General features: G+C 38.5%; 1 protein-coding gene across 1 annotated transcript; it reads left to right on the forward strand.

Annotated features, from left to right (window-relative positions):
- Positions 1-97: 97 nt before the first annotated feature.
- LOC112050510 (cryptochrome-1) lies at positions 98-27,983 on the forward strand. The gene is made up of 13 exons (XM_052884451.1): positions 98-335; positions 10,150-10,286; positions 15,520-15,666; positions 16,407-16,594; positions 17,469-17,585; positions 17,981-18,114; positions 18,867-18,962; positions 19,461-19,534; positions 20,134-20,260; positions 20,827-21,009; positions 21,274-21,441; positions 23,567-23,690; positions 24,379-27,983. The coding sequence occupies exons 2-13, from the start codon at positions 10,157-10,159 to the stop codon at positions 24,490-24,492; spliced, it is 1,602 nt and encodes a 533-aa protein (XP_052740411.1). The 5' UTR covers positions 98-335; positions 10,150-10,156; the 3' UTR covers positions 24,493-27,983.
- Positions 27,984-27,994: the final 11 nt, after the last annotated feature.

Consider the following 27,994-nt stretch of genomic DNA (forward strand, 5'->3'; position numbering starts at 1 on the left):
ACCTGAATAGAGAAAGGTTCTTTGGGAATAGTTGGAAATAATCTGTCGGCGTGTCAAGTATTACTCTACTCTATGGATATCACTGTCACTGTCACTTTATTTGACGTTTGGTTTTGTGAGCCTCAGCAACAGCAGTTGTTTCCTGTTTTGTATTTGTTTTAAATTTTTATTTACTTTAAGTTAAATCGTTTTATTTCATTTCTGATTCTCGGTTTGCATTTCAACTGGCACGGTCGTGTCTGATAGCAATAATTTCCAAGTCTTAATCTCTTTGATACTCAAGCAAATATTGTATAAAACTGAATTTAACGTTCTGCTTTTCAAGTTTAATTCAAGTAAGTGATTTTCCTTACAATTTTTATTTATTGCAGTACTTAGTAAGTATTTCAGTACATACATCTTTTAAACCAATTGAGTTAAAGTATGTTCTAATTCAATATATGATTTATTTAATTAATTTTTATTTTGTGTATCTATAGTTTTTTTTCTCTGAAAAAATACCAAATTCATAAAATTACGATCTAGCATAAGTATGTGACTAATTAGTAATTTGTTGGGTTATCTAAACTTATGTATATATTCAAATAGTAGTTGTAAAATGTTTCTTTTTCTTGTTACTTTAAAATGTATTTTTTTTTCTTATGTAAACTGATTTTATGTAATCGTTAATTTATTTTAATATTACGGAAATGTGCATGCCGTGTCTACCTTCATTTGATTGTGCAGTGTTTGTGTTTTTTTTAGATTGTAATTGTGTAAATGCTGCAACAGTCACTGGTGGACCAAATAAATAAATAAATAAATAATATATTAGTAGTATACAAGATATCAGCAATATATTAAGCTGAAGTCAAATAGCTTAGTCTATAAACTAGCTATTACTTTTTTGAGTTCAATATGCTTTTACCTTATTGGTATTAACTTTTCCAAACCATCAATATGTGCTGAAATTGCCTCCAGCAATTCCTTCATGTAATAATTTTCTTCCTCTAACTCTCTTTTTAAAAATGGATGTACATAAAAATCAGCTGGCCTATTCACTAATTTGGTTTTTATTAAAATAATCATCAAATCAACTGAAAAATGTCATTTACCTTCTGTGATATCAGATGACATTTGTTACAAAGTATCTCAATTTTGTATATTTCGACTGACATACATCAAAGTTAGTGAATTAGCCTGCTGGACTGTATCTGCCCATCCCATCCATAGCAATTTTGCTTGTGTGAACCAGAGTGTTGTCTTGTAAAATTAGCAAAAACTAGAAATTTTCCTTGCTGTTTTTCCTTGATTAATTTTAAAATTAAGATTTCCTTCTTTTAACTTTTCTAATATTGTTGAATAATATTTTCAGTATGGTACCTTTTTCTTTGTAATTGATTAGTAAAATTCTAACACAATCCTAAAAAGCTTTCACAGCACAAAAGTCAATTTGTCCCATATTTGTCTTCCTGTCATAAACAAATGAAGGTGTGATGTTGCAATATCACATTTAAAGTTATTATGAGTTTACATATATGATGGTAATAAAAATATATTTTACCCTCATTCCTTCATCTCTATTCTGCAGTTTCTGGAACTCCTTTGTATTTCCACAAAGAGGTTAAACTCCACATAATATATGATATTTTTAGGGAGGATATCTGACAAGGCCAGATCAGACCTGAGTATTGACTATACAACTCTTGTGAAACACATTTACTACATACTAGACCGCAGTTTCCCTTGCATGTAGAAACTTATTTTCAATCTCTTGGGAAGAGGAACTATATTCTGGTGGTTTAATTTTTAACCCAATTGTTCTTTTTATAAACCTTCTTAGCTTCTGAGGACTTTGTTCAAAGAGTTTTCGTTCGCTAGCCCCAACCTGAGGCCAGGGTTCTGAACGTATGTACTTATAAAAACGGAACCCTTATTTGGAAATAACTTACTTTGCAGTAGAAAAAAATTAAACTTTCATTACTTGAAACAATTATTAAAAAAAATTACAAAGTAGACATCCAATGTTTAAGTAAGCACATAGTACAACTAAATTGCACTGAAGTGATTTTTTCATTTTGTAGGAAACTCAATATAACTTAAAAATCATAAAATTTTGGCTAATATAAATATTGGGTTATTTTAGATCAGCTATCACCCTGTAGTGTATGTCGTAATACTTACGGGATACCCTGTACATTGTCGGGCCTAGTGGCGTGCATTTCAAAGCAAATAATGCATTGAGTATTTATTACGAACCTATAATAGAGAATGAATTTTCTATTACAGTTGTTGTGTTTGTGTTCACCTGTATTGTGCTTACCCTAGTTAAGAATCATGTGCACACTGGTCGTGTCTCAAAGAGAACTTTACTGAAATTGTTCAGAAGTGAACAATTTATTTCTATTAGGTAGTTATAAGAACTTAGTCTCTCGTTTTTTACATTGTTCTCGTGTTTCGGAAATATATTTTATTTCGTACGGACGTAAATTAAAACAACCGCCGGGTCCAAAGAAACCCCAAAAAAAATCAATTATTTCAAAACAAATTTGAAAACAAAGGGTTTGAACAATAACGTTTCGTATTTGATTTTGTAGGATGTCCTATTGTCCATTTCACGAAACTCCGGGCCTTTACGTAAACTTTTAGGGAAGCTCTAAAAAATAAGAAAAGTTTTCTGATTTGACGTCGAACGATTTACGCAATTTTGGTGTTAAGTGAACAAAGCGCTTGCGAACGCCAGACGTACCTTATTGTAATATTTTTTGGGACAACCTGTTTAACACGTCATGCGTCTAAAGTATTGAGCCACATGCTGAGCTACCAATGATTTTCTGGTTTTGTTTGTTTGTTTTTTTAATTTTTATTACTGTAAAATTGCACAGTAAAACCAACTGTAGTTTATGTTGCACTATGGTTAGGCTTAATTTCAATAAGTATTTTGTAAAATAATAAATACACCAAAACAATACATATTATATGAAAGCTGAAAGTTCGTCAGCCTATTCCTACCAGTTTTAAAAGAATAGATCAATGTCGTAATATTTTCCAATGTTACGACTTAATTTGAATCATCGCATTAGAGCAAACTATAAAAAAGCTGAAATATTCAAATCCGTTGAACCCTATTCCACTTTGATTACTGTCACTCAAAATTAGAAATCTTAAAATATTTCCGGTTTTCAAGAAATATACAACAACAAGAATTGCTTGTTTTAACATTTTCTTCATTCATAATTTAATTTACTTTGTCGAATATTTCCTCTGTTAATTGTAACTACGAGTAATTGTAACTATAGTTCGATGAAGCATTCGTTTGGTTAAAAATTCCAAAATTAATTCACTCTGTAAAACTTAAATTTCGGTTTGAGGTTTTATATTGATTATGAAATGGAAGTAGAAAAACATATTTGCCGAAGTCTACGTAGACGAAATTTCGGGCGTCCACTAGTATATGAAAAATAAAATGTGATCTTTGCATACGATCAAAGAACGCCGTCGCTATAGAATTAGCAATAAATAAATAAATAAATAAATAAATAAATATACTTAAACAATACACATCACTATCTAGGCCCAAAGTAAGCATACAGAGTAGCTTGTGTTATGGGTGCTAAGATAGTTGATATTATAATATTAATATACATTTATATACTACATATAAATACTTATATAACGAATAAATACACACAGACACTGGAAAACACCCATGCTCATCACACAAATATTTTCCAGTTGTGGGAATCGAACCCACGGCCGTGGATGCAGAAAGCAGGGTCACTGCCCACTGCGCCACGCGGCTGTCAAAAGCAATGTGAAAAGGCTTTAAATTCTAAACGACCTTCGCTTAATAACTAACAGCAGATTGTTGCTAAGCATCCTTATGGCTTCGGTGTAGAGATCAGCTAACTACGTATTAGTTATTACTACACGAAAAAAACGAGTGGGCTTTAGACAACACGACTGAAGTAAAACTTCTCTGGCTATCCATCTAAATGTCCGTTCGCCTCGTCCAATTATAATTTTCGTAAAGCATTCAACAGTTTACTCCCAAAAGTCCAAGTCAAGACAGAAAGAAACTCCAAGTCAAGTAGGTAAATCAAGTGATGGAAAAAATATCCTTAAAGGCAATCTGAAATTTTTATACTGTTAAATCTATATCTTCTTCTATACTTATAATAAAACTGGGCAAATTCTATACAATTATACATTGATTCACAATTGCATATTTTACTTATTACCATTTTTGAAAATTTGAGAGTTACAGTTTTGAAAATTTGTTCATAAATCATGAAAAAAATACGAAATATAGTGTGAAACAGGGCTTGAAAGTTTACATTGATTTTCACGCGGACAAAGTCGCGGGCGTCCGCTACTTGAATATAAATCACTAACTGACCGCGCGCGGTTTCTCCCGCGTGGTTCCCGTTCCCTTAGGAATGCGGAGATAATATATAGCCTATAACCTTCCTCGATAAATGGGCTATCTAACACTGAAAGAATTTTTCAAATCGGACCAGTAGTTCCTGAGATTAGCGCTTTCAATCAAACAAACAAACAAACAAACTCTTCAGCTTTATAATATTAGTATAGATTATCTTTAGTACTTCATTGGCCTGCTTGCCTAGACTTGAAATATATTTTTGCACATACTCGTTGTTTAAAATTTTTGCATTGGCTGATTCTAAAATTTCACTTAAGTTGGAAATTGTAATCCGACACAAGTGCCTTTACCTAATCAACATTAAACACGCAATCGAAGCGATACGACCTTTTTAATAAAAGGTAAGGTAAGGTAGGTAGGTTTGACGGCCTCCGTGGCGCAGTGGTATGCGCGGTGGATTTACAAAACGGAGGTCCTGGGTTCTTTCCCCGGCTGGGCATATTGAGATTTTCTTAATTAGTCCAGGTCTGGCTGGTGGAAGGCTTCGGCCGTGGCTAGTTACCACCCTACCGGCAAAGACGTATCGCCAAGCGATTTAGCGTTCCGGTACGATGCCGTGTAGAAACCGAAAGGGGTGTGGATTTTCATCCTCCTCCTAACAAGTTAGCCCGCTTCCATCTTAGACTGCATCATCACTTACCATCAGGTGAGATTGTAGTCAAGGGCTAACTTGTAAAGAATAAAAAAAAACAAAAAAAAGGTAGTTATTGAATTTTACAAGCTCGTAGAAATCCTGGGAAACATATTGGAGCCAGAGGTACCTAGTGCTCCTAGTGCTAGTACCTGATATGTTGAAGACATTATAAACGCGAAAGTTTGTATGGATGTTTGTTTGGATGTTTGTTACTCTTTAACGCCGCAACTACTGAACCGATTTTTCTAAAATTTTGAATGGAAATGGATTTTACTCCTGATTATGTGTCATACTTTACTTTTCATCCCGGAACAATCCATGGTTCCCGAGGGATTTGTAAAAACTAAATTTCACGCGGACGAAGTCAGGGGCGGCTGCTAGTTTTTAAATAATTTCTTAGTTATAGTGAACTTCACCATCATGTAAATTCGTTGTATATTTGTTAATGTATAGAGTTTATTATTAATTCTACATCTTTCGACTTTTTGAGGGGGACGAGGTAAACTCACACATCGAAAACCTCATTTAACACCATTAAGTATATTCTGTGTCCATACACTACACACAACTATAAATTTGACTCGCAATACACACACGCGTAATTTTTAAACACTTTTTACACAAACACATTGTGCACAGTAAAAATATATACAAGCAGTATACTCGGCCGTATTTTTGAAATAAATACTTACAGCGCGCGGTACGTAAACATGTGATAGGGCTGCCTGCCTCCAGCATTTTAATTACCATTGCCAACTTTGTATTTCCATTTAGTTTTGTGATTGTAAATATACTATGTAAACAAATAAAATATTTTGTAAATTGTAGTAAAATAGGAAGTGATCAATAAAATGCGTGTTGTTTTTTGATTGGTAGCTTTAAATAAGGCTGATACTAATCAATGACCTTGAAGGATAGGTCGTATTCATATGTTTATTTTGGTGATGCCATCTAGGTATTACCTCTACACTACGTGACCAAATATTAAAAAACCGGTCAAGTGCGTGTCGAGCCACGCGCAGTGTATGGTTCCGTAGATTATGTTAGCCCTTTATGTTTTTCTCAATTTCAAAGCCTTTATTATTCCTTACATTAAACAAGTTTTTCAATTAATAAGAGTAACAGTTTTAATTTTTTTTTTCTATGTTAGTAATTAAGTTACTCTCATTTATTTATTACTTCTTTTTTTTAATTTTTAACAATATAAGTATACCTATAAGTATAAGTAACCTCCTCACAATACGCTCTCAAGAATTACTGCCTTTTGTATCCGACTCTTGATCCAACAGTTAAGCGAAAGCTTCTTAAGGTGTTGGTCGAAGCTTTTCGCTATAAGACCATTGACTGAAACAACTATCGGAACAATAATAGTTGACTCAACATTCCACGTGGCGGTGATCTCGTGAGCAAGGTCCAAGTATTTTGATACTTTTTCCTTTTCGGCTTTAACCAGATTATCGTCATGTGGAACTGTAATATCAACAATTATTGCACGACGCACAGACCGATCGATTAGCACTATATCAGGTCTATTGGCTACAATATACCTGTCAGTGATAATCGTTCGGTCCCAGTAGAGTAATGCACTGCTATTTTCAAGAACTGACGCTGGGTCGTACCTATAGTAAGGCATCTCAAAATCGATAAGGCCATATTGAAGAGCAAGCTGTTTGTGGATTATCTTGGCTACTTGATTATGTCTGTACAAGTATTCGCCGTTAGCAAGGTGAGAACACCCGGACACAATATGCCTGAGGGACTCCCCAGGGCGATGACACGCTCGACAGATGTCTAGAGTGCCATCTTTCATAATGTGTTTCCGGTAGTTTCTCGTCTTTATAACTTCGTCCATAATTGCATAGACAAAACCCTTGGTTTAGTATATTGTTAGTGTATCTGTTTTAAGTTTAGTATGTTAGTGAGTTAGTCTTATTTCTAATTAATAAAATCTATTTAACTAGTAAGTTGAAATTGAAATTGAGATAGCTCGCGTTTCGACCTCTAGTATGAAGTCAAACTACTGCTTGCATATTTACTGTGACATTGCTTAGACTATCCACAGATTAAATACATAGAATATTCGATTACTGATCGATGTTTTGCTGTTTCGTCAAAAAAATCGATTATTTTTATAAATTGTTTTTATTAAAAATTTGATAAAATTAAGGTTTAAATACTTTCAAATGAAACGTTACTCCATCTTTTACTAAACTACAAGTTTTTGACCGTTTTTTATGCCATTTAACTACACAAACCGGCATTTTTAGGGAGCTCCTTACACGACGAAAACGATTACAACAATGAAACATCGATTCTGTAGCAACAGTTTTTATAAACGCATTAGATCATAGATTTTTGATCTTTGCCAGAGGGGTAACGGTTAGCGAACCACGTCCAGTTATTAATGGTCTAAGGGTCAAACATTTGAAGATAGTCTAGTAGTAGTAGTAGGCAATATTGATAGGTAATATTAACAAGTCGTATCTTTTAATAAAACATTTCGATTGAATTTTGATCATGCGAACACTTCAGTTTAGAGATAGGTGCCTCCGTTGCGCAGTGGTATGCGCGGTAGATTTACTAGACGGAGGTCTTGGGTTCGATCCCCGCCTGGGCCGATTGAGGGTTCCTTACAAGTAGGGAGGGTGGGGAGGGAGGGGGAGGGTTCCTCCTCCTAACAAGTTGGCCCGTTTCCATCATAGATTACATCATCACTTGGCATCAGATGAGATAGTAGTCGAGTAACTAACTTGTAAAAGATTAAAAAAAGAGGTAGAAAAGCTCTATAAACTGATGTGTTTGTCATGTACCTATTTACGTTTTAATACAAAATATTCACGCGTTGAATTTCAAAATAGGTCATATAATTTTCAATAAGTTAGCTGCACGTGCAAAGTGTAGGTAACTCAGGGCTGCATAAATGCATTGCGGATGCTTGGTTTCATATTGCATGAGGAAAATGCTTTTGTTTGCGCCTTTTCATATAATTGTTATCTTTATTTACCTAGGTTATTAAATAATTTAGCGCTTGACTACGTTCAACTAATGTTACCGATTAAGAAAAGAGTCTAAATATCAGGGGCGAAGAGTTCATTCAAGCCGATTCCCGCCGGGTTACCTTTAAAAATCCATGCATATTCATTGTTGTACTGTATCTAGATATGTATATGAGAAACCGGAGTTTGTATCACACTATATGAAATTCTTTTTCTTTTTAAATTACATTCTTCGTCAAATTATATTCATTTTAATGGATCACTAAAGGGTATATTTTTCGTATAACAGAGGAGATTTCGGAACTTTATTCCACCACGCAGCATCAATGCAGTTTAGTGACCTTAGAGCGAAATTGTTCGAATCGAAAAAACGATCGCTATCAGAGGTTAATGATTACGTCTGAAATCGCCGGCATAACGTGATCTCCGAGGCATGGAGATGTACCCACCGCCAACTTTCTTACTCCGAGCGGCTAAAAAAAAATCTACCGGGCTTTAGTTTTAACTGCGCAGTTTTGACTACAGTTTTATATAATCGGAATTTCAATCGAAATCATAAGAAAGAACTGACTGACACTACACACGGACGATTGAACCAGTGCCGGATTAAGGTAACTTGATGCCCTAACCAATAACAATCAATACGTTAAGTACGGTGATATATATGATGATATGAACATCAATTTCAAACGTGCAGATATTGAACTTTGATATACTCGCTTTTTTTTCTCGTTTTGGTTTCCCTGCCCCCTTAGTATGCCCATTGCTTAAATAGTTTATAGGTTAATCCAGGACTGGATTGAACAGTTCGATTATTCAGTTGAAACTCCAGGTCTGTAGCACGGGCAAGAGCACGCTTATATTAGCTTCATTTGTAACCTATGTAAGAAAATTTTGGAATCTTAATTTGACTTCCCGATGAAATTTTGCACACGCTCTGAATTCTAATGACAATATATGACTAGCTAAGCCTCCCCAAGATGGCGGACTGACTGTTTGAAATGCACCCCCATGATATGGATATCAAATGAAAGGATTTACTGTTAGGAATACGAAAAAAAGTCTTATGACTTAAATCCAAGATGGCGGACAGGCTATGTTATGGGTATCAAACATGTTTTTAGTTTTTTAAACTATTCATGTTGTTATTCAATACACAACAAGATATGAATTATTTAATTTATCATTTCCTTCTATAATAAACTCAGTTTTGCAGCCCTGTGCATTAGGTTACGTGCATTGAAAGCGCTGCTATTGTCACCGACTGCCTGCAACAGGCAGCGTAAACACGTTGCTATAACTACAAGCTAGGTATGGATACTTACTGTGTAACGATCCGACCTACATCCAGTATCGAACGTTCCACGCTCTTGTTTGACTTTAAACAAGGAAGTGGTTATGAAACATTCATCGTTCTGCACGTGACAGTTTACAATAAGGGCGAAATACTCCTGTACCTACCTATATATTTTATACATTATAAATCTTCTATCTATCTATACCTGTTTTGAATTAAATAACTAAACAGACACTATAGCCAAGTGGCACGTCGATTCTCTTTCTACGATCGCAAACGCTTCGAAAACTAGAAAAATGTATGGGAATGACATTTGCTATCGACAGGTCACGTGATCAAGATCTGTCATTCCCATACATTGTTCTAGATTTCGAAGCGTTTGCTACAGGGGCAGTACCTACCAAAGTCGAGAGTTAGAAGCTTCGTTGGTCCATTGGTAAGCCTATGTGGCTTCGGAACACGAAGACCTGGGTTCAAGTCCTCGGCCAGGTTGTGAAATGTGACCCTAATTTTATTTAAAAAAATCAGTAAGAATTCTCATCCTGAGCATTAGACATATGATGGAGTTGAAGTTTTTTTTTAAATAAAATCTTTTAAATATGACCAATATTCTTCTTCCTCTCCAACTAGTCGGGAAAGACGGTATTAGAAGTGGGTACGACAATAGACAAACGGGGTGGAGATCGAACCACCGCCCCTCTTTGATGAGCTCTTACCATTGAGCTATTGAGGCTGTTATTACATTTTGTTCCTAATAAACTTCCGCGTAGTGAAGCCTGCTGCTATTCAATGGTTGCAGAGTCAACATGGCCGGCGGCAGCGTGCTGTGGTTCCGTCACGGGTTGCGATTGCACGACAACCCATCTTTGAACGACGCCTTGGAAGACAAGGCCGCTCCCTTCTTCCCGATGTTCATTTTCGACGGAGAAACTGCTGGTAAGTTGCTCCTTCTTTTTTTTTATATTCTTTACAAGTTAGCCCTTGACTACAATCTCACCTGATGGTAAATGATGATGCAGTCTAAGATGGAAGCGGGCTAACTTGTTAGGAGAAGGATGAAAATCCACACGCCTTTCGGTTTCTACACGGCATCGTACCGGAACGCTAAATCGCTTGGCGGTACGTCTTTGCCGGTAGGGTGGTAACTAGCCACGGCCGAAGCCTCCCACCAGCCAGACCTGGACTAATTAAGAAAATCTCAATATGCCCAGCCGGGGATCGAACCCAGGACCTCCGTTTTTTAAATCCACCGCGCATACCACTGCGCCCCGGAGGCCGTCGAAACTTCTAACATTGTTTTTTTTTCCAGAAATATTATAAATTTAAAAACAAAGTCAAAATTCATTATTTCAAATATATGCTTAGTTTACAAGCAATTTCGAAACCTATTAGGCTATGTTTTGTGATGATAAGTAAAGTTGTATGTTGCTAGTGTTAGCAATTTAAAATATATAGCATTAGCATTTAGCGGGCGCTTAGCAGTGGTAGGTTGGTAGGACATGTCTCAAGTTAATAGTTTGTTACTTTGTAAATTATGTCCTAATTGTTTTTTCTGCCATTATTCTAAATGTTTATAAAGGTGTGTAAGCCTGTACAAACATATGACCATAGCATGTTAGCAATAAGAAATATTTATAAGTCTATTGTTCTAACAACACTGTTACAATCTATATTTCTATATCTATACTAATACTAGCGGACGCCCGCGACTTCGTCCGCGTAAAAATTGATGTAAACTTCTCTACCTCTACCTTACTCTACTCGTAAACTTACCCAACCCTACCCTACCCTACCCTACCCCTACCTTACTCCTACCCTACCGCTAACGCTAACCCTTCCCTCCCCCCACCTTACCCTACCCTAACCCTACCCGTAACCTATCCATACCCTATCCTACCCTACCCCTAATCTACCCCTACCCTACCCCTACCTTACTCCTACCCTACCGCTAACCCTAACCCTTCCCTACCCCTACCTTATCCCTACCCTAACCCTACCCTACCCGTACCCTACCCCTACCCTACCCTACCCCTATCCTACTCCTCCCCTACCCTAGACTTTCCATATCCTTCCCCTACCTCTACCTTGCCCCTACCCTACACTACCCCTACCTTATCCGTACCCTACCCTACCCTACCCTACACTTTCCCTAAATTACCCCTACCCTACCTCTATCCTACCCCTTCCCTACCTCTATCCTATCCCTACCCTCAGCAAAATTGGTCCAGCCTTTTGTGCGTGGTGCAATGACCAAAAGACTATAATTTCCCAAGCGACTTCTATGCTAATACTATAAAGAGGTAAAGTTTGTGTGGTTGTCGGGGGTAATCTCTGGATCTACTGGACCGATTTGGAAAATTCTTTTACCAATAGAAAGCTACATTATTTGCGAGTGTCATAGGCTATATTTGGTCCTCATATTCATACGGGAACGGGAACCACGTAATTGAAACCGCGGGGCGTTATATAGCGGCATTATTCGACTTTCAGAAATTTTGTATTATCTCCGAAACTATATAACTAATTAACATACTGTAAAGGGCAAATCTTATCTCTATAATATCCTTGTGATTATTAAATAATTTATTTTGATAAGGATTTAAGTTTAGTTGTGTAAATAATGACGTAAACCTTAGTTTAAAATTTAAATAATTTATTAAAGTACTAAAGGTACTATATCTGCTAAAATATAAAAGATAGATATATGGTGTCGCGGACTTTTTTGTAGAACTTTTAAAGGTTCAAAAAGCCTCCATACATTTATTTCAGTTATACGCAATGGTTGAGGCAGCGCATGCGAAAATGTAAGTTTTTCGGTCTGACGTGTAAGAGAAAACCCGCGATATCTCAGTAGTTATATATGATAGAAATATAAAATATAGCCTTTAGCACTCCCCGATAACGTAGCATTCTACTGGTGAAAGAATTTTTAAAATCGGTCCAGTAGTTCCGAAGATTACCCCATTTCAAAAAATTGTTACAAACTTACAAACTTACAAACTTTACCTCTTTATAATATTAGTATAGATTATAAAGAGGTAAAGTTTGTAAGTTTGTAAGTTTGTAACAATTCTTTGAAATGGGGTAATCTTCGGAACTACTGGTCCGATTTTAAAAATTCTTTCACCAGTAGAATGCTACGTTATCGGGGAGTGCTAAAGGCTATATTTTATATTTCTATCATATATAACTACTGTGTTATCGCGGGTTTTCTCTTATAGGTCGGACCGAAAAACTTACTTATTCGCATGCGCTGCCTCAACCATTGCGTATAACTGAAATCAATGTATGGAGGCTTTTTGAACCTCTAAAAGTTCTACAAAAAAGTCCGCGACACCATATATCTATCTTTTATATTTTAGCAGATATAGTACCTTTAGTACTTTAATAAATTATTGAAATTTTAAACTAAGGTTTACGTCATTATTTACACAACTAAACTTAAATCCTTATCAAAATAAATTATTTAATAATCACAAGGATATTATAGAGATAAGATTTGCCCTTTACAGTATGTTAATTAGTTATATAGTTTCGGAGATAATACAAAATTTCTGAAAGTCGCAGAAATGCCGCTATATGACGCCCCGCGGTTTCAATTACGTGGTTCCCGTTCCCGTGTGAACATGAGGACCAAACATATCCTATGACGCTCGCAAATAATGTAGCTTTCTATTGGTAAAAGAATTTTCCAAATCGGTCCAGTAGATCCAGAGATTACCCCCAACAACCAAACAAACTTTACCTCTTTATATATATATATATATAGATATATAGATTTATAGATATTATATATATATATATATATATATATAGATTTATAGATATTAGCATAGAAGTCGCTTGGGAAATTATAGTCTTTTGGTCATTGCACCACGCACAAAACTTATTTTGCTGAGGGTAGGGATAGGATAAGGGTAGGGAAGGGGTAGGATAGAGGTAGGGTAGGGGAAAGTGTAGGGTAGGGTAGGGTAGGGTACGGATAAGGTAGGGGTAGTGTAGGGTAGGGGCAAGGTAGAGGTAGGGGAAGGATATGGAACGTATAGGGTAGGGTAGGAGTAGGATAGGGATAGGGTAGGGTAAAGTAGGGTAGGGGTAGGGTACAGGTAGGGAAGGGTTAGGGTAGGGGTAAGATAGGGGTAGGGAAGAGTTAGGGTTAGCGGTAGGGTAGGAGTAAGGTAGGGGTAGGGTAGGGGTAAGGTAGGTGTAGATTAGGGGTAGGGTAGGATAGGGTATGGATAGGTTATGGGTAGGGTAAGGGTAGGGGTAAGGTGGGGGGAGGGTAGGGTTAGCGTTAGCTGTAGGGTAGGAGTAAGGTAGGGGTAGGGTAGGGTAGGGTTGGGTAGGTTTACGAGCAGGGTAGAGGTATAGAAGTTTACATCAATTTTTACGCGGACGAAGTCGCGGGCGTCCGCTAGTATATTATATAATAAAGACAAAAAAAAAATCTAAATATTGGTCCGACTAACAGCCAATTTCTTCATGTAAAGCTAAAGTAACAGTAAAAGTAGTAAGTAGTAAAGAAGACTTTATTTTTCCGTGATTAAGACCGTCACTTTTGCTTTATGACGTTACTTTGACTGTTACTTACGATGAAGAAACTTGCCGTAAGTCATGATACTACGTCATGATACGTCGGTACATTGATGTATCATTGATAGTATCATGACTTAGTAGGAACAATATTTATAATTGCTAACACTAGGTAATTAGGTATACTTAGTTAATTCAATAGAATGTTTGATTTTGACATGCGCTTTATGGACAAAATTAAAAAAAAAATCGCAAGTCAGTGGGACTCGCGCACCGAGGTTTCGATTTTGAAAATTCTCTTACTATTAGGAAGCTACGTCCTCACCGAGTGTCGTAGGCTATATTTTATGCCCGTTATCCCACGGGAACGGGAACTACGCGGGTGAAACTGGAAACTGCAAGGCGTCTACTAGTAATTTAAACTAACCTTTTCCAAATATAGTCGTAGTATTAACTATAGCAGGACGCTCCGACATAGGAGCCTATGACAAATAACCTTTCTATTGGTAAAAGGATTTTTCAAAATCGGTTCTGTAGAACCAGAGATTACTTGTTGAGTAAGTGCCGATGGCTCCATGTGGGAACACTACGGCGACACCGGGGCATCAGCATCGCCTGATGAAACCCGAAGGCAGAAATAAAGATATAGGACGGAACGACTCTCCTATGAGTCTCGGACCTCGGCTTAGAGGGCCATTCGGGAGGGGGTTACCGTGACCTGAGTAAATCACCCCCCAAGATCGTGAGTTTAGAAAACCCACGTCCGGGTGACGTTAGATATTTACCTCTATAAAATATTAGTAAAGATTAATCTAAACTAGCACGGACCACATATAGAAAACTATCACTTTCAGAAGTCTAACCTGAGAGATCGAATCTTGAAAGTCTTGGTATTACTGATCTTTCTCTTTATTGCAACTCGAGCAATGCACGTGCAAGGAGACGCAGGCAAAAACAATTTGTAGGTCTTTAGAGGTCGACCACGTGATCGCGCTCTCGAAGTGTTCTCGCAGCTGTCACGTGGACTAATTGTATCGGAGGAAGTCGCACGTGGCTGGGCTATATCTACGATCTCAGAACAATTACCTTCTATTACACTTGTATCGCAGTCAAATTCACCAACTAAATTGTCTGTCGTGTTTTGAGCGGGACGAGGTAAACTCACACATCGAAAATATTTAACACACTACACACAACTATAAATTTTAAATCGTAATACACACACGTGGAATTTTAACACAATGAAATATCGATTCTATAGACGCAGTTTATTTGAACACTTTAGATAATGATCATATAGTTTTGACAGATGGGGTAACCTCTAACGAGGCAAGACCTATAGAAGGTTCCTTTCCCCTGAAACTCAAACGCCTGTAAGTGGACTAAAATATCACTTTCTCTTTCGTTCCATCGCAATGAAAGAGAGAGAGGTTTTTGATATCCCGAATACTAGGGTGTGATTAAATTTCTTATATAAATATTTCTATATTTTATATGTTTTGAAGGCGGTGCTATGCCAAAGAGGCTTTTAAAGTTTATTTTCTTTTATTTGGCACTGCCTTCAAACCGATCATAAACTATACATACTTTATTTTTTAAAGTCGGTTAAATTCATATTGTACATCCTCTTTTCTAGGAACCAAACTGGTTGGCTACAACCGCATGCGCTATCTTCTGGAGGCGCTCAACGACCTGGACAACCAGTTCAGGAAGTATGGCGGCCGGCTGCATATGATCAAGGGAAAACCTGACGTTGTGTTCAAACGATTGTGGAAAGAATTTGGTGAGTATAAAAATCATTTAACTTAGTCTTTGTAACATATTTTGCTTATAAGTATTAATTTCTAAACAACCCACATTTGGCTCACTCTTGAGCATGAATCTCCTCTCAAACACGCTAACTCGATGCGCATTGGCAGACTTCACACACGTAAAGAATTAAGAAAATTCTCAGGTAATAATACCAATAGTAGTATAGTATAGGTATAGGTCTATAAGTATACCTACTGGTATGTTTATTTTCTATTTAAGCGAATGCTTTAGAAATACAGTAAATCCTTTTAATCGCAGGCTTTTAACGAAATTCCCTAACGAAAATAAACCTAACACCTAAGACGTGCATCAAGTTAACACATTTCGACGTTATCACATCGACTCAACTGGACAAGTGGTGTGAAACTAAGGGGCTAACTTATTAAACCAGAGCTCGATTACAGCTCAACGTAAAGACATTTTGTTATTTTCTTTTATTTTTTTATTCTTTCTTAGAGAATAAAAAATGTTGCATAAATAAAATAAATAAATAATTATAATTCCATAAGTTCTTAAAAAATGCTATACAATTACGTGTGGCACTCCCGCAATCCCCGAGTGTTTTTTTTTCTTTAGTCCTATAATACGCACCATATCTTGAGATAAGAGACCTAATGTCGAGCGATATTGATGAATAATGAATATCGCTGGACAGCGGTCGTCATTTTGTTACTAGTCGCTGGTTAAAATGTAGAATTTGTTTGCCAACAGGTATCCGTAAGATATGTTTCGAGCAAGACTGCGAGCCGATCTGGCGCATGCGCGACGAGAGCGTGCGCGGGCTGTGCCGCGAGCTGGGCGTGGCGTGTCGCGAGAGCGTGTCGCACACGCTGTGGGACCCCGACACCGTCATACGCGCCAACGGTGGCATCCCGCCCCTCACTTATCAGATGTTTCTGGTAAGTCATACATCACAACACACAGCATACGAACAACACAGCAATGCTCCTCCAGCAAAAAAGAGCAACTGTTGAGTTTCTTGCCGGTTTCTTCTCAGCAGAACCTGCCTTCCGAACCGGTGTTAGAATCTTTACAAATAGTCAACTGACGTGTCAAAAGTGCTTGTAAACTGAGCCTACTTGAAATAAATAATTTTTGATTTGATTTGATTTGAGCATAGCGTAGTATTTTGAAGAAAGAGCTCTTTGAAAAACTAGAAGCTACTTAAAAGTTGAAATTATCATCAAATACGCATGTCTACTACTACTTTTACATTTTATGCAGCGCTACTGTTGAACTGACTATAATAATGATACTACGGTTCACCTGACCATAATGGTTTATTCAATTTAGTGCAACTCCATGGTTATCTGATCATAATAGTTTATTAAATTTTGTGCAACTACATGATTTACCTGCCCATAATGGTTTATTAATTTTTTGTGCTTCACAGTTCACCTGGAATTTATTGAATATTGGTTTATTAAATTTTGTGCTACTCCATGGTTTACCTGACCATAATGGTTTATTAAATGTTCAACTCCGCTGTTCACCTGACCATATTGGTTTATTCAATTTAATGCAAGTACATGGTTCACGTGACTATGATGGTTTATTTAGTTTAGTGAACTCCATGGTTTACCTGATCACAATGGTTTATTAAAGGTGCAACTCCACGGTCATCTGACCATATAGGTTTATTCAATTTAGTGCAACTTTTCACTTCATCTGACCGTAATGGTTTATTAGTGCAACTCCACGGTTCACCTGACCGTAATAGTTTATTAATTTTTCTGTAGCTCAATGGTTGTCTTAACCGCAATGTTTTCCCAGCACACAGTGGACATCATAGGTGACCCGCCGCGGCCCGTTGCAGATGTAGACCTGAGTGGGGTTAACTTTGCCGCTCTACCCGACAACTTCTACACGGCGTTTACAGTGTTTGAAAAGGTAGGCTTGTTTAATTGAACATAATAATCATACAATATTAGGCATTATATATATTACTACTTTGTCCGTGTAGGGATTTTAATTATTCAGCGGAAACTCGCCTTAGGGATTTCGGAAAATCTTATAAAATAAAAGGAGATCTTTCAACGACGAACCGGAATAACTTGGTTAAGAGAGTCCTGCAACATTTGTGTCGTACTAACTGATATGACTAATGTATGAAAATGACGAATCGCCGTACCTTTTTGAAATGGTTCAGAGCCATTCCACAACAGAGAGGCTTGTTCTAAACTCTCGTGCCATTTATTGTTGGCTTGCACTTTCAGAAAGAGTCCAGAAATGTATGGGAAGCTGAATTATCTCCTTTCGAACAGTAAATGTATTTTGTTTGACAGGTCCCGAAACCTGAAGATTTGGGTATTTTCCTGGAGAACGAGGACATCCGCATGATCCGCTGGGTGGGCGGGGAGACGGCCGCTTTGAACCAGATGCAGAAACGCTTGGCTGTGGAGTATGAGACGTTTCGCAGGTAGCGTTCACACTACGAGTATATGACGTCCTCTGGCATATTTGGTAGCCTTGTAATTTTCTGAGAGAACCTGGGTTCTTTTCCCCAGCCTTTTCTTTTTTTATGTTTTCTAATTTAGCTCAGGTCTGGTAGGCTTTAGCCGTGGCTAGTTTAGATTTAGCATTCTGACATTCTTTGAATTGAATAAATACTACCTCTTCCGAGTCAGCCCGCTTCCATCTAAGACTGCATCGTCACTTAGGTCAAGAATTAAAAAAATGTGATTGGTCACTTAGGTCAAGAATTAAAGAATTGTGCTTGTACCAGGGCTCGAACCCGGGGGGGGGGGTGGGAGCAGAGCGGGGAAAAATTAAATGCGATAAAGTTGAGTTATTCCCCAGCAGACTTATTTTATTTCTTTTAACTACTTTAGTATTTTTACATATACATAACAAAATAGTTAGTAACTAACTACACTTAATCATTATATTTATACAAACTCAATCTAAATTTTATTATACTGATGCAAGTCCATCATTGTACTAGTAAATGTATAGATTTACTGTAGGCGTTATCCTAGTTAAAGTAAATTCTGCTTTTTAGCTAATGTCTGAAAATTGAATATACTTACCCTAAAAATAGATTAATCAAACATGCTTTCGTATACAAAAGTCGTTTTCGCTGGAGTTCATTAAAACACGGTACCTGACTATGTTTTCTAAAAAAAGATCAATAGGTATTGCATTTTGAAATATTTTTTATTGATTTTTCAGGGGTGCGTATTTACCGACGCATGGTAGTCCCGACCTCTTAGGTCCTCCGATATCGTTGAGTCCTGCGCTTCGTTTTGGTTGTTTGTCTGTTCGCCGGTAAGTGTCTCAATTTCAATATCTTTTCATCATCATCATCATCAAGCATCATCATCAATGATTCTTATTTTGCCAAATCACACCATAGATATTCACAGATAATTTATAGTTAGACCTTAACTTGGGCAATAATTACAGGGCAGTAGAGAAGTCAGAGAAAGTTAGGAGTTGAGATGGGGAAGCAGATAAAAATAATATAGTCTTTAGTCGTCTCCCAAAAAAACTATCTTTGAATTAACATAATTAGATCAGAATAAAACTGAAAAATTCTACATTTCGTATTTACATTTAATTGAATGATATTACGACAAACTTCTACTATTGAGTCGATTTTTCAAAAACAATTTAAATTGAGCGCTTTTTTTATAAGAAATGAAACGTTGATAATCGAAAAACAGAAGAGGGACAGAGAAAAAGTTAAATGATTAAATACAAAATAAAGAATTACAATACCTATTTACATTTATAGCCAAAAGAATTATTTGTTATCTCTCGCAGGTTTTACTGGTCTCTTCAAGACTTGTTCAAGCAGGTACATCAGGGACGCCTTGGTTCCAGCCAGTTCATTAATGGTGAGCTTTCTGCATTGATAATGATGATCTAGAAATTGCTGTTGCATTGCTTTAGTAATAGTTTTTAATTATAATCAATAGAAACATTGTAGTAAAGGTAAAAAAACTTTTGGTAGGTATTTCAGTTATGCTAAATAAGCTAGGTATGCTTTTAGGTACTCTTAGGCATGAGTAAAAACGCGTATGTATTTAGTACGCCTTCGTCTTCACTCTAGCCTTGAAAGTGTTTTTAAAGTGACAGGAAGGTGGTTTCCACATTTTTGATTTTTTGATGTTCGGATTCAACTTCTGTGTCGAAAATAGTTGGGTAAACTACTAAAAATATTTGCATTCTTGCCCACATAGAATCGATGGAGACTTTCACAATTTATTTTAATGCCCTAATAATCGTTTAAATTTCAGCTTTTTGCGAATTTATGAAGAGTCTTTTGACCCAAGACGCGCGCCACGACATATCTCGTGAAAATAAAATTTATTCTAATAAGTTCGACCCACAATGTCTTTATTCACAAGATAATATTTGGTAGCCCGTATCTTGGGCTTATAGACCACTCACCTTGCCTTTGTATGTTTTCTTAATTACCGTGTTTGTGTGACAGGTCAACTGATCTGGCGCGAGTACTTCTACACGATGAGCGTGAACAACCCGCTGTACGCGCAGATGAGCGGCAACCCCATCTGTCTGGACATCCCGTGGAAGGAGCCCGAAGGTGACGAATTGCAACGGTGAGCAAATACCCTTTTATACTACTAGTAAGTATGGGTAGGCTACAAAGTTTGAAGAGCCGATTTATGGGTCCCAAGGTGCTGGAATTGCGACCCCGAACCGGAAAGCGCAGTATTGGTCGAGCCCACATTAGGTGAACCGAAGACATCAAGCGGACTGCAGGGTACCTCAGGGGCTGTTGTCCAACGACTGTTAATAATAATAATGAATAGTTGGTAGTTTCTGATCAATTAAATGAAGCCTCAAAATTTTCAAATTTTGAAATCGTTTATTCAAGCACGCTTTGTTTAAAAGCAGTTTTCATTCATAAGGATTGATCTCACTCAGACCACAAAGTCTTACAGGATATGCTCTTAAGGAAACATTCTGTCTCCCAGTGTTTTTCTAATCTTAGTGCTCGACTCTGATAAACCTTCTTCACTAAGCCCACCTACTGTAGGCTCTAAGAAGGAGGCTGTATTGTAATCAATCAAAAAACATGTTAAATAATGTTGCTGGTGCAGTTTACGTAAAAAATTAAAGGGTATTCAATATTTGATACAAAGAAGACATTCCATCTCCCCAGTTGGAAGGAAGGGCGCACGGGCTTCCCGTTCGTGGACGCGGCGATGCGCCAACTGCTCACGGAGGGCTGGCTGCACCACGCCGTGCGCAACACGGTGGCGTCGTTCCTGACGCGCGGCACGCTGTGGCTCTCCTGGGAGCACGGGCTCCAGCACTTCCTGAAGTATCTGCTGGACGCTGACTGGTGAGTTTCTCTCTCTCTCTCTCTCTCTCTCCATCTTGACTCTGGTGAGAGAACTCTATACTTTGCACTATATCTCTTCTGATAGAAAGTAGTGCGTATATCATTCTCCATTTTGGATAATTTCCTGTCTGAGCCGCACTTTTTCGATGTGATTGGCCATTGTGCGGTAAATGACCACTACATCTGTTGATGTATGGGGACTGCAGTTTTTCAATAGCAAAGTTGAGTGTATACCTCTACCAAGTATACGAATGTTTGTTTCAGGTCCGTATGCGCCGGCAACTGGATGTGGGTGTCGTCCAGCGCGTTCGAGGCGCTGCTGGACTCGAGCGAGTGCGTGTGCCCCGTGCGCCTCGGCCGCCGCCTCGAGCCGACCGGACACTACGTGCGCAGATACGTGCCCGAGCTGGCCAACATGCCTGTGCAGTACATGTGAGTGCTACATGTATGTGTCGTCCAGCGCGTTCGAGGCGCTGCTGGACTCGAGCGACTGCGTGTGCCCCGTGCGCCTCGGCCGCCGCCTCGAGCCGACCGGACACTACGTGCGCAGATACGTGCCCGAGCTGGCCAACATGCCTGTGCAGTACATGTGAGTGCTACATGTATGTGTCGTCCAGCGCGTTCGAGGCGCTGCTGGACTCGAGCGACTGCGTGTGCCCCGTGCGCCTCGGCCGCCGCCTCGAGCCGACCGGACACTACGTGCGCAGATACGTGCCCGAGCTGGCCAACATGCCTGTGCAGTACATGTGAGTGCTACATGTATGTGTCGTCCAGCGCGTTCGAGGCGCTGCTGGACTCGAGCGAGTGCGTGTGCCCCGTGCGCCTCGGCCGCCGCCTCGAGCCGACCGGACACTACGTGCGCAGATACGTGCCCGAGCTGGCCAACATGCCTGTGCAGTACATGTGAGTGCTACATGTATGTGTCGTCCAGCGCGTTCGAGGCGCTGCTGGACTCGAGCGAGTGCGTGTGCCCCGTGCGCCTCGGCCGCCGCCTCGAGCCGACCGGACACTACGTGCGCAGATACGTGCCCGAGCTGGCCAACATGCCTGTGCAGTACATGTGAGTGCTACATGTATGTGTCGTCCAGCGCGTTCGAGGCGCTGCTGGACTCGAGCGAGTGCGTGTGCCCCGTGCGCCTCGGCCGCCGCCTCGAGCCGACCGGACACTACGTGCGCAGATACGTGCCCGAGCTGGCCAACATGCTTGTGCAGTACATGTGAGTGCTACATGCATGTGTCGGCAACTGTGGATCATGTCATCGGATGTCCACTGCCGGCCACACAGTCTGGCTTGTTTTGTTTAGATGACGCTAAACTCAGCTACTAATAAGATGTTGATTATTATTATTATTATTTGAAATATGTAAATTTGTGAGAAAAAATTTCATTTTTACAAAAATGTCGAAAACTCTTATAAACCACGGCGCTTCCGCGAAAAAAACGAAAATAAACTAATTTACCCTTTTTCAAAATTAATACTCCACAGCTCCGGCCCATACGCAATGTTAATAAAAATTTACAATAACCTTCCAGACCGTATACGTAATGAGGAGAAAGATATTACTTTCAAAAAGAAATTAAGGGACTTTCTAGTCGAAAAGTGCTATTACACGGTAAATGACTACTTGAATGATAAATAAAAACTAAAAATAAAATCAGTCTCCCTATCACTCACTCGACAAAAGGCTACGCCCAAACTGGGTATCCTTAAATTGCATTATGTAATAAAATGTGCGACAAAATTTCTGGAAACGCTGGAGCTTGGAGTACATCTCTGAATTACAAGCAAGAGCAAAATAGCGCGGAAAGTCTATCGAGCTTCAGGTGGACGACTTGGTTGTGCTCAAAGAGGAAAACCTACCACCCCTCTACTGGCGCTTGGGGCGCATAGAGCGACTTTATCCTGGAGACGATGGGGTGCCACGAGTTGCAGACGTCAGAACTTCAAAGGGAATCGTGCGCCGCGCATTAAACCGAATTTGCGTGTTGCGCCACAATCTTTCTTCTGAGAAGCTTTAGCTTCTGACGCAGCTTCCCAGGGCCGGGTGTATGTTCGCGCGCTAATTCATATTCGCGAACTGGTGTACAGAGAGGATACAAGAGGGCGCTGTAACTCCCAACACGTCAAAATAGAATACACGTCGACTCTCAACGCGAAAAAAGAAAAAGAACAATCGTTACAACGTGTAAACCTTAAAACATTTATGAAGAATTAGTAAAAGTATTATATTTATTGTTATATTTAATGTTACGAATTTGTGGAAAACAAAATAAACCAGTTAAAGAAAAATAGTATAGTATTTTCTTATGTGCGAACGTACAGTATAATTATTATTATATTGTATAATGTAATGTGTGGTATTGCTTGATATTAATTAAATAAATAAATAAATTATGCCCATGTTGCGCTACATCCAGCTGATACAGAGATTTATCAAGTTTTTCAGCAAAATAAAAGCCGACCAACGTGGTACTCACTTTCATTCGAAATCCAAAACATGCTAAAATTACTATAATAGATAAATTAATCATGTTTTGTGTAATCTTTGTCATCCAGCTACGAGCCGTGGAGCGCGCCGCTGCACGTGCAGCAGAAGGCGAAGTGTGTCATCGGGCGCGACTACCCCGCACCCGTTGTTGACCACCGCGCGTGCGAGCACCGCAACCGCAGCGCTATGCAGGTATCTAGACCGGTATGAGTGTGTCTGCGCGAGTGAGTCATTTGATAGGTTGGCTCGTGTCGTCATGAGCCGCGATAGTACGAAATGTTCCCTGTTAGGTAGGTGGGGAGTAGTGGTAAACCGCTCGGGCGGCATAGCTCTATCGTGTAGTGACGTTCGATCCGTCCACATATGGATGGATTATTTTGGTATAGGTGGGGAAAATGACTTGAGTGGAGAAGGGTTAACTAGTTTAAAAATACGACTTTAACCCTACATCCTTCGATCACTAGTCCGGGACTTGTGATCGACCTTCACTCAAGGTTATTTTCTCTGCCATTGGAGAAGTTATTAGTAACATTATTGGTGGGAATCATCACACCTGACAGACTTTCATTCGAATATGATATTGTAGAAACAAAGCACAAACTTCGCTTCGCCTCACATTACTTCATCATTTTTGGTTGTTGCCAGAGGATTAAGTCAGAGGATTCGAAATGATGCAAGCTTCGAACACGAAGCGTCTCGCCACAATATTCGGCTCACATCAGCACTTCGTCGAAGCAAGTAGTGTGCTGAGTTTTGAGTGCCGACCGCAGTGGGTTCACGACCAGGACATGGATGAACTAATGGATAGAGGAACCCTCGAAGCTCTCCTTTAGCGTTCGCTAATATGCAGGCAATTATTCTAGTTTGTACGCGTTTCCAGGAGTTGCGTCGCGTGCTGGACAAGGCGCCGCACTGCTGCCCGTCGTCCGACGACGAGATCCGCCAGTTCATGTGGCTCGGGGACGAGAGCCAGCACGAGCTCGACACCGCCTGAGTTACCTTACGTCTCGTCATTTGTGTAATGTGAAACTTTTTTCCATAGCCATCCATCGTTTTCCACAAGATTTTTCGTCCATCCATGTCGTATTACACTCTGCCGCAAAGATTTTTTTTTAATTTAATGTCACAGTCACAGTAGCAGTGGTATGCGCAGTGGATTTACAAGTCGGGGAGGTCCTGGGTTCGATCGCCAGCTGGGCCGGTTGAGGTTTTCTTAATTGGTCCGGGTCTGGCTGGTGGGAGGCTTTGGCCGTGGCTAGTTACCACCCTACCTACAAAGACGTACCGCCAAACTATTTAGCGTTCCGGTACGATGTCGTGTAGAAACCGAAAGGGGTGTGAATTTTCATCCTCCTCCTAACAAGTTAGCCCGCTTCCATCTTAGACTGCATCATCACTTACCATCAGGTGAGATTGTAGTCAAGGGCTACTTGTAATGAATAAAAAAAAAAGTCAACCCTTGACTGCTATACTGTTCAACTATTAGTCTGACTACAATAGTTGCAGGATCATCATTAACGACCCTTTTTTGGCTCACGGTTGAGCACGAATCTCCTCTCAGATTGAGAGGGGTTAGGCTAATAGTTCACCTCAAGTTTAGTCTACCCATACCTCTGATAGTTTCCACGCGGCATCGTATCGGAACGCTAAATCGCATGGCAGTACTTCTTTGCCGGTAGGGTGGAGTAGGGACAAAATAAAAGGCGCTCGGCATAGCAGACAAGGCCAAAATGGCGGCGCTCATGGCTCATCAGCCTACCGTGTAGCCTTTATATTTATTCGATTTCAATGAAAAGCCTCAATAGCTCAACGGTAAGAGCGGTCGGACTCATCACCGAGGGGTGATGGTTATTTATTTATTTTTTTATTTACTAGCGGACGCCCGCGACATCGTCCGCGTGGAAACCAATGTAGAATTTCAACCACTATTTCATTACTTTAGGGGTTCAATTTTTAAAATTATTGAATTACGTTATATTTCTAATTTTTCTAATGATTTATGAACAAATTTTTAAAACTGTAACTCTAAAAATGAAGGACTTTTCATACAAACTTTCAACCCCTATTTCATTTTCATTTTAGGGTCAAAAAGTACCCTATGTTTTGCTCCAAAATACCATTTACCATCATACCAAAATTCATCTTGATCGGTTTAGCCGTTTAGCCGTAAAAAGTAACAAACAGACAGACAGACAGACTTACTTTCTCATTTATAATATTAGTATAAAGTATTCTACAAAATACATGTTAAAATTAAGCCTAACCTTAATGCAACACAAACCACAGTTGGTTTTACTGTTTGATCCCCGCCCCGTTGGTCTATTATCGTACCCACTCCTAATACAGTCTTTCCCGACCAGTCGGAGGGGAATGGGAATATTGGTCATATTTAAACAAATATAACAATAATTTAAACAAAAAGAAAAAAAAATTAAAAATTCGTGCAAGTCCCCGCGGTATTTTTCTGAGGTTGGGAAAAAAGTTTCACTTGCGTCGTCGATTAAAAAAACAACTCAATGTTTCATATAATCTTGAATGTTTAGACGTGTATTGTCTGTGTTTCAGTGTGTAGTGCAATGTGTTATATGTGGATATTTGACTTTGCTTTGTCCTCTCTTGTAAGCCATAAGTTTTTAATAAAAGATTACAGTTCGTGCGCTGTAGCATGATGCGGGTGACAGTTTGTATGACGTTCATAGTACGTACTATTATCGTGAATCGCGACAAACTTTCAATAATGAAACGAACTGTCATCCGCACCATGCACGTGCACGAACTGTAATTTAACAGGTCTGGTCTACAGTATACATGCTGCGCGATTTTGAGCTCGAGACATATTGGTCTTAAGTTGTCTACGTAGACATAGTAGGGTTGCCAACATTTTTTCAGATTTACCTATCAAAAAATATAGGACGCCTAAATAAAATATTTTATGGAGTAAGCAAAAAAATGACATTTAAATCGACATTTAAAAAAAAAACAACATTTTTTCACTCTTATTTTTCAAGATTTATTTATCTGAAATAAGAGTGTCATATGCTTTTTCACATCTCATTTCTTTTTTAACTTTTGTAATGGTCGAATACATAATTATACTGTGTGTATTCTCAACAAATAAATAAATTATTGAATTAATTTTTGATAACCGAAAGCGATTTTTTGTCTAATTTATTAGTTTAATGTTTGGAACTCAGTAAGATAAATAGATAGAAAATATACTATTATTGCGTACTATATATTTCTTCAACAGTAGACAACCGAAATATAGTACAATACATTATATAATGACGGCCTCCGTGGCGCAGTGGTATGCGCGGTGGATTTACAAAACGGAGGTCCTGGGTTCGATCCCCGGCTGGGCAGATTGAGATTTTCTTAATTTGTCCAGGTCTGGCTGGTGGGAGGCTTCAGCCGTGGCTAGTTACCACCCTACCGGCAAAGACGTACCGCCAAGCGATTTAGCGTTCCGGTACGATGCCCCTTTCGGTTTCTATACAAACCGAAAGGGGTGTGGATTTTCATCCTCCTCCTAACAAGTTAGCCCGCTTCATCACTTACCATCAGGTGAGATTGTAGTCAAGGGCTAACTTGTAAAGAATAAAAAAAAAAAAAAACAAAAAAAAAAATATAATAGTACGGTTGGCAACCCTAGTACATAGTCCATTACTCATCTGGACCTCTTGACAGCAAAGGACCTCATGGAACTTTGCTACCAAAGAGTGTTACCAATCTATGGCCGCTGATATGAACTGACAAACTTAGGGATGTGCAATATATCTATATGTATTTGTGTTATTTGATAATAGGTATATAATAACTATATTTCTTTTGTTGACTTACCTTTGAATTGGGGCTAAACAAGGTAGTACAAATAATTTTTTTTTTCAAGATTTCCGAAACTGAAGTGAATGTGATTTTTTTGACCAAAATCGTCTTGCCAAAGGTATTAAAAAGACAGGTAAATAATTTACCTTCTGCATGTTTTGCTGTCTAGTGATATTTTAGTTTCTTAAGTAATTTTATACATAACTTTAAGTTTAAATTCCATTTTTGTTAAGTTATTTTTTATAGGTCTTTGTTATAGTTTCTAATCAAAAAAGCAAACAAAAGTATTTGACTTTCCACTTTTGGTAAAGTTAATAATTAAGGTAAAATAAAAGAAATTTTTTAGCATTTACAGTTCAGATAGTAAGGCTAATATGGCTGTTTATTAGGATTTTATTTATTTACCATATTTTTATCTACTCAACTGCTGGTTAACAGGTTTATAAATTGTAACTTTTTCAATGGAATCTCAGTCATTTACTACGGAACAGCAGGGTATTGTATTTATACAAAAAAAACATAATATTTATTTGCCAAAATATATATGTTTAAAAAAATGTATTTTATGAAATCAATTTTAATAACAAATTATATTTTATATATTTAATTATATTTAATAAATGTTATCGATGTTGTACAATGAAAATTTTAAAAGACAAAGTGTTTTATTT

The sequence above is a fragment of the Bicyclus anynana genome, chromosome 11 (genome assembly GCF_947172395.1).
Source record: "Bicyclus anynana chromosome 11, ilBicAnyn1.1, whole genome shotgun sequence".
Lineage (NCBI taxonomy): Eukaryota > Metazoa > Arthropoda > Insecta > Lepidoptera > Nymphalidae > Bicyclus > Bicyclus anynana.

Excerpts from the sequence above, each read along its gene's own strand:
- LOC112050510 (XM_052884451.1), top strand. The coding sequence starts at position 10,157 with ATGGCCGGCGGCAGCGTGCTGTGGTTCCGTCACGGGTTGCGATTGCAC. Across the intron at positions 17,586-17,980 it reads CGTTTACAGTGTTTGAAAAG|GTCCCGAAACCTGAAGATTT; the intron begins GTAGGCTTGTTT and ends TTTGTTTGACAG. Across the intron at positions 20,261-20,826 it reads GAAGGTGACGAATTGCAACG|TTGGAAGGAAGGGCGCACGG; the intron begins GTGAGCAAATAC and ends CCATCTCCCCAG.